Source organism: Ixodes scapularis, unplaced genomic scaffold, assembly GCF_016920785.2.
Source record: "Ixodes scapularis isolate PalLabHiFi unplaced genomic scaffold, ASM1692078v2 PGA_scaffold0__279_contigs__length_252992795, whole genome shotgun sequence".
Classification (NCBI taxonomy): domain Eukaryota; kingdom Metazoa; phylum Arthropoda; class Arachnida; order Ixodida; family Ixodidae; genus Ixodes; species Ixodes scapularis.
The window spans coordinates 218,632,429-218,640,488 of record NW_024609835.1 but is presented as its reverse complement, the minus strand read 5'-3'; the positions used below and the strand labels follow the sequence as shown (position 1 = coordinate 218,640,488).

Genomic DNA, 8,060 nt, shown 5'->3' with positions numbered 1-8,060 from the left:
TTTTACTCTTGGAAGAAACACTGTAAATACGTTTTAAAAGATACCACCCGAGCAGCTTTCTTTGTCCATTAAATTTCTGATCAGCAAGCGGTATCATGTGTCGATGGCTCCATACATTCCAACTTCCTGGATGAAAAAGTAAACCCTTTTTTGGAACGGCTGTTTTTGTGTTATCATGACTGTGCTCCTGTTTACACTGTTACATGATGCACTATTGTTGATTGCTGTTTCTTATGTAGTGACATTTTGCAATAAATTAATTCCCGTGACACTGTACAAATGCTGATGGAAATTACCGGCGCAATGTAAATCTGAATGTACAGTCAAATCAGCAAAAGCGAAGTTGGGGTGTTTGTGAATGTTGGCTGATTATTTTAGCAAAGACAATAAAGGTCTCGGTACACTGACGGCATCTTACTATTTTATTGCTCAATTGTTTAGTACAGGTGGCATGCATTCTGTATGTATCTCTGCAACTCATTTCCACTTTTTATGACGCCATTTTATTTATTCGCTTGTTTGACACGACTATGGGCATTTAATTCAAAACTTCTATTGAACACAATTTCATTTAATAAGTGGACGTTTAATTATACTTTGTCTTATGAAACCCTTCGACGCCGGATGCCAAACTTAGGAAGATTACAGTTGTACTAACTCTAAATCCTTGCTGCTCTTAAAATATATATTCTGAAAGTTATTTAAATTTTTTTGAAGCTGCTATCGAGTCAACAACAACAAAAAGAAATTGGTACTTGTCACTTGTTTATTTTTAATTTAAAAAATACTGCAAATTTTTACCATCCGAGCAGGAGAGGATGACATTGTGTCTAAAGGCGCATTCACACCGGCGATGTAAAGCAGCCGCGCTATCCGACCAGATCGCGTCGCAAAAAGAAAAAAAAAAAAAAAAAAGAGATGGTCACACAGGCGCTTGCGACGAGCGAGGGGCTCATAAAGGCCTCTCGAAAGCTAGGAGTCTGCTGCGAACCTCCGAAGAGAGCGGTCGTCCTCCGGACCCCGCGAACCCCGGAGAACGAAACGCGATCCTTGGGTCGGAGCCAGCGGAAAAGTCCCACGTGGACCCCCGCGAGTTTTTCTCTCAGTAACCCGGTCCATCTCATAGGTCTCTCTTGAGATAAGATAAATTAACGCCTCTCACCGTACCGGTCCTGCCAATACCATCATCGACCAAGTGAGCGGCCCGGAAACCTACTTTTTGGACGTTCTTCATCTCCGAGTGTGGCCTCGCCGCACTGAGCCCACCGAAGCTCAGAGCTCTTGGAATGAGAGCCACCTCCACGCCGGCAGCGCTCCATTTTCGCAGCGCCGCAGCGAGCGTCCCGGCCTGAACTACAACCAGGATGGCTTCGTCAACGCCAGAAACCTCCCTAACTGTCATGGAAACTACCAGGGCAGGAGATGGTGATATTCACTTGACGTCACTCGCTAGGTGCGCTAGCGTCGGCCACCACGGTCGCCATCTTCGAGGTCTTGTTTTATCTCACGTAGGGGTCCGGTGCCGTCTGGCCGGACCTTTCAACATAGGTTAGCAGCATTTTACAACTTTAAAGGGTCTTTTTGGCCGAAACTGCGGGTTATTCTTAGACTTTGGTGCTTTTGAAGCGCCGTAGGAATATTTTTTCTGTCTGTTTCAGTTCGTTTCTGTCGCTAACGGACTTTTCCACCGCGGCCGTGTTGCTCCATCGGCTCCATGCAGCGCTCCGTGTCGCGCGCCGTGCCCTCTGCTCTAACTCTTTTGCAAGAACTGTGATCTTTCTACTTCGGGGCTTTTGTAGCACGGTGTGATTACTGTTTTGTTTTGCTAGTTTCCATATTGTTTTTTCTGTAGCGGATTTTCTGCACTACGGCCGTGTAACCGTGTTGCTCCATCGCCTCCGTGTCGTACGTCGTGCCTTCGGTGTTCGTTCCTGTGCAGAAACATACCGTGCGGCTCACCGAGTGCGCCGCTAATGGAAAATGCGCTGCAGTTTTCATTAGCCCGAACGATTTGAAAACCGCATGCAACCGATTTGGCGAGCGACGAGACAAGCGGCGGCGACCCGCTTCGCTGTCGTTCGGTGACTCGCGCGACGAGGCAAGCCGTATGAAAGCGACGAGCGACAGCGAAGGGTGAACCGCATGTAAGCGACCGACGGCGACAGCGACGGGAGTCGGCGAGGAGCGGCGGAGATTTCTCACGGTCGCTCGTCGCGTCGTTCGGTTTTTAGATTTGTAGAAATCGTCGCTCATCGTCTTGGTCGCTTGCCCCCGTCGCTTTCATGTGGTTTGCCTCGTCGCGCAAGTGACCGAGCGACGGCGAAGCGGGTCGTCGTCGCTTGTCTCGTCTCGTCGCTCGCTGAATTGTTTACATGCGGTTCAGCCTTTACGCACAGTACTCGGCGGCAACAAATGAATTGAAACGGTCCACCCCCGAGATACACTGTTTTCTATTTTTAGTTCAACGAAGCTTCTTCATAGATATGAAATTAGCACACACTACCAACGGACGACCGCGTACCCAAGCCAGTCAAACGTCAAACCGCGACCTCGAAGATGGCGGATCGACGGTGGCGCTCCCTGGCAAAACCGAACCTACAGGCCCAGTGAATACCACCTGACGGCTGGTTCACAGCCTTCTACCGCGGGCACAAGTTGAGAGCAATTCCAGCCGCTGAAGTGGATCTCACCACCGGCAATCCCATACAGCCCGGCACATCGATACCCCGTCCACAGAAAAAAACCTCTCTCAGCGCCTACCCCCGCTGCCGAGGGGAGAATTCAAAGTCGTCATGCGTCCGCGAGACGGCCTCAACCTCTCCAATTGGAAACCGTACCGGGTTGCCCAACACATCAGCACGGAGGCTAAGATCACCATCGAGGAACTACACGCTGCAACCAAACTCCAACTCAATCACGACCGCAACTTCGTGATAGTAAGCACGGCCCACATAGAAGTCGTTCAAGCCATCGCCCAGATCCATCACCTACGACTTGGCGGGAAGGACTACCCAACATACACGTACAGTCGGCACGGAATGAAACGCGAACAAGGAGCGCATGGTTTTCGACCCACGCCGAGTCACCTAGAGACGCAACACCGAAGGTTTGGATGCACTGAGCAAGAGTCTAACACATCGAAGGAGGAGCCATCTTCTTGCAGCTCCCATCTGGTTCAGGTGGTGCAGCATCTAGCGAAAACCATGCACCCACTGTTCGCATTTCATTCCGTGCCGACTGTACGTGGCCTCCCCGGCCAACTCCAACAATGGGGTAGTCCACGACATCAAACCGGGGTCTAGCCCCGAAAAACTCTTCCATCACCTAGAGGCCCCAGGACACAGGATCCTGCATGCCCGTCTGCTAGGCAACACTGACACGGCCCTCGTCACTTTTGAGGGACGCAAGATCTCCCCGTACGTCCAGTACCAGAGCGCGGTTCAGCGCTGCTTCCCCTACCGGCCCATCAGACAGGTTCACACTAAATGTCTGATGGCGGGGCATCGGGCCGACGTCTGCCACACGCCGCACATAGAAATATGCCTCAAGTGTGCAGTACCCAACCCCCCAACCGACCATGTGTGCGCCCCGAAGTGCACCCAGTGCCACGGTGACCATCCCACCAATGATACAAGCTGTCCGCAGCGGTTTGCCAAACCCCGAGCAACTCAGCGCGTCAGCCGCCCTAGTAGGAGGGGAGGACACGGCAACACAGGCCGTGACCGCAGCAACAGCAGGCGACAACAGAACCAGACCCGCTCCCAATCCCGCCCGGCCTCCCGCCCAAATTCCCGTCCTGGCCAGCAACCTCGGGGAAGCCTGCCCGGGCCCCAACGGACACCAGCGGAAGCATCCGCCAAACAGGAAGCCACCACTGCCAGGCTCTTCAACCGGACACCACCCGGACGGAGCCCTACACCGACACGCAGCAGGTGAGCTGGGCGACGCGGCTCACCGGGTCTCAGACCTTGCCCCCACCCACCAACCCATTACTGCCCCCCCCCCCCTCTCCTCCCGCGGCACCCACAACAATTCCCCTCGCTGATGCGGGGCAAGAGAGGGTAGAAAATCTCCTCCTCCAAATCATGGAGCGCCTCACTCGCATGGAGGAGCGCATTACTGCGCAGGAGCAGCAAGACACTGATCCTGCTGCCCCAGTTACTACGGGTATCCCTTCCGCAGAAACAATCTGCCACACCCTTAAAGAGGTTACAGATAACATCTGCGCCCACAACCAAAAATTCGACCAAATCCAGGCCGACATTCATGACTTAAAAGAAGCCAACCGGGCTTTTTACACCATCCGCTAAACTAGGCGGATAGAAACACGCTGCCAACCATACCTCCCACTATCCCTGCCTTACGATGACGGCACGACGCCCACCGAGTTGTAACTAGGGATGCCGCGAACTTGTTTCGAATCGAAGTTTCGATGATCGAATCAAGCGGTTCGAAAGGTTCGAAAGATTTCGATTTTTCGAATTGTCTATATCGTAAAATTCGACGGAGGTCGAATTTTCGAACTTGTTAAGCTAAGAAGTTCGACGCTTTTCGAACCGTCGAACTTATTACGCTAAAAAATTCGATCCTTTTCGAACTTTCGAACTTATTGCGCTGGAAGGTTCGATGCTTGTCGAACTTTCGAACTTGACTGACCAAAAAATTCGATGAATTTCGAACTTTCGAATTTATTTATCAAGAGAATCCGAAAAGTTTCGACCTTTCGGATTCTGAAAAGTCAGAAGTTCGACGAACTTCGAACTTTTAGGGTAAAAGTTCGACGTTCGTCGAACTTCGAAAGACCGGCGGACGGTTTCATTTGATTTCAAGTAGTGGGATACATTCGTAATTTTTTTTTCTCGAACGCGCGGTGCTGCGTTCCTTACGAAAAGCAATGTCGTTTATTTCAATGTTCTGGCATGCTTAGGTTTAAAGAAATAAATCCCCGAAGGGGCGAGGAAGGACGACGGGTTTTTGACGATTATCGTTTGTGCCAGATTTGAAGCACGCTGCAGCCGGAGCTATTTATGGTAGATATGTTATACTTTTTTTAAGAATGATCTATGTATATCCTAGGTAAGTGCCGTCTTAACTCTTTCGTTACCGCGGAAAAATGACTGATTTTCAGTGCTTCTAGAAAATATTTTTTTTCTCTGCGACTACTAGCCGCATTAAGCTTTGCTATTTATCAAACTGTAGGTTATTAGCTGGGCATCATAGTTAAATAAACTGTAGTGTTATGAGTGCAAACAGTGAAGAGAATTTATTTGTCAAATGAACAAAAAGTTGACAAAAAAAGTACAAACAAAACAAAAATCAGTGGCTGTACTGAGCCAGAAAATTATTTTCGAAATTCTGAAATATACAAAATGTTGCAAGTGGCCCTAGCCATCATTTCAATATCTTCCAGTTCTGTGCGCCGTGTTCTGTATTTTTCGTGGCCAGCAAAGTTAGCGGTTCCGAAGGCTGTGCCACTCAGAAAAGCAGTCACGTGAAGGTAGGAAGCAAAGATAAATTTCGCATGTGGCGCAGAAGACGTTTGTTCTGGATTGGGATTTTGTCTTTCGATAGCAGAGCTTGCAGTTTCTTCTCCTCTCCATTCTTTTTGGTTGGTGGCAAGCAGGGACATGAGGTGAGAAGGGGGTACCACTTTGCGCTGCTCCATCGTACTCAAAGATCTGCTGAATTAGCTCTTCTCTAAATGCCAGCTGGTCAAAGTAGGCACTTCTGGAAAGTTCTGGGACGTCTGGGTTCTCTTTGCGGTGTTCTTGGAAGAGTATAAAACTATTTACGCATGCAATGTCCACACAATGGAAAAATAGCGTCTTCCACCAACGCACACATTTCCTCAGGACGTTGTATGTTCCAATAATTTGGTCCGACTTGTCGACTCCCAACATTCCAGCGTTGTATTCGTGGACTAGAAGCGGCTTTTTGATGGTCCTCAAAGTCCACTTGTCCCCTCTTTTTTCTCTTCGTTGGGCCGAAACATGCTCGTTTGCTGTATGCATCGTGCTCATCAGGTTTACCGCACGCCTGTCTTTCCACTGCATGTAGAGGATGTTCCCTTCACGAATCCATCTAACATCTCCCCGCTGAGCTCTTCTTTCCCATTTAGCATCTTTCAATTCAGCTGGAAAACATCGGCGATCTTTGCGAGATGTGCCGCATGCAAACGTCTTGCGCGCAAGGAGGTGGTCGAAAAGTTTCGTTGATGTATAGAAGTTGTCCATGTAAATCTTGTACCCTTGATCAAGGTACTCTGTGCAGAGCTTGGTGACTACGTCAAAAGCTAGACCGTGAGGTCCTGGTGTCTCACGCTTGCCAGTGTACACAACAAATTGAAGGGTGTAGCCTGTTCTTGAGTCTGCCACCACCCAGAGTTTGTATCCCCACTTCGTCACTTTGTCTCGAATGTATTGCCTTATTCCTGATCGGGCTTTAGATTTTACCATGCGTTCATCGACTGAGAGATCACGCCGTGGTTGGAAAAAACTTGCTGATTTTTCATTGATGTGCTTCAACAGCCAGTATACCTTCCAGGTTTTGCCGACAGAAGCTGCAGCTCCACAGTCCTCCGGGTCCGATACGTGTAAGAACGCCAGCAGCGCAGAAAAGCGCTTTCTTGGCATAATATTTGGTGGTAGAAGGCCTCTGAATATTCCTGTTGTTTTCCAGTATAAGTGCAGTCGCGGAACTTCAACCATTCCCATGTAGATGAGAATCCCAATAAATTGCAGCATCTCGAGCGGTGTGACCTTCTCCCAGGAGCCGTCACGCCGAGCGTATGTCTGCCGGTCCAAAATGTGCATCCAAGCATATTTGTTTGTGTTCTCACACAAAGTCCTTACCACCTCGGAAGTGAAAAACAAAAGAAAAAAATCTAGTGCTCTTGAGAAGCGCCGTGAGTCGCTCCGCAGTGCTGCGCCAACATGGACACCGGGCTGTATCTTGGGCGAAAACTGGATACGGCGCGACGCATTCGGAAAAGTATCCTTGCCGTACGTTGTTGAGACTCTAAACATGCAAGAAAAAACGCTGTCGTCAAATACAAAGCGCGCGTTTGTATAAATACAGTGTGCAAGCTAAAACGAAACACACCTGCGAGCTCCTGTTGACGTTCCCGGACCTTGAGCTGGAGTGTCGCTGTCAGAACTAAAATCTGACGACCCTGCATCGTTACTGGAGTCATCACTGCTGCTTGAGTCACAAAAATCGGCAGAAAAAGCGGCCGAAGTGCTTGCAACAGCCTTCCGCTTTTGAGGTGCGCGCGGCAAACTTGACGCCATGGCTCCCGACTACGCGGTAACTTTTGGTTTAAGTTTCGTTTTTAACAGCGCCGTCTCACGTCAGAAGATGAAAACCAAAACCGAAACTGAAAAAGTAGATGTCTACGAGCAAACTAGGTGGCGCTGTCTGTCTTGACGCGCCAATTTTGATTTTTTCAGACGCTTTGAAAGTCATCGTAACTCCGTGTCCGATTTTCTATGGCGCGGTACTGAAAGAGTTAAGATGTGATTATTGTTATTCAACGTGAGTTTCGAAGAAATGTCCAAACATGTATCTGCATGCAATTATGACATAAACTTGATATTTATTTTCGTCTAAGTTGTTTGAGGTATCGCATTTAAATTAACACCACAGACAGTACATATCGTTGCCATCTGCAGAATACAAAATAATATATTTATTGTTTTTTCCCGTTAAGGAATAAATTAACTCATGGGAGAAGATTTCTAATAGTGTTCAAGTTCAGCACGTCATTAAAAGAAAACTTTTTTTTTTTTCGCTTCACGTTTCTGGGACGTGTTTCTTTTAGCCTGTACACATTTTGGTAAAAGAAACTTGTTTCGAAGTTCTGAACCTCTGAATATGCAAGAATAGAACACTTCCGACGAATTCTTGATAGTTTTTTTTTTCTCCTGCTTTTTATTCCCGCATTTATTTATTTATTTTTTTTTTTTTTTTTTACTATCGGCACAGGTGTTTAGGTCGAAAAGACAGCTTTGAACTTCCGAACCACTAAGCATGTGACGAGCAGTGCCTTCTGACAACGAGTT

At 48.3% G+C, this 8,060-nt stretch overlaps 1 protein-coding gene across 1 annotated transcript; it reads right to left on the bottom strand.

The window, feature by feature from the left end:
• Positions 1-5,390: 5,390 nt before the first annotated feature.
• On the bottom strand, positions 5,391-6,889 carry LOC120845311 (piggyBac transposable element-derived protein 4-like). Its single transcript, XM_042286669.1, has one exon. The coding sequence runs from the start codon at positions 6,810-6,812 to the stop codon at positions 5,451-5,453; it is 1,362 nt and encodes a 453-aa protein (XP_042142603.1). The 5' UTR covers positions 6,813-6,889; the 3' UTR covers positions 5,391-5,450.
• Positions 6,890-8,060: the final 1,171 nt, after the last annotated feature.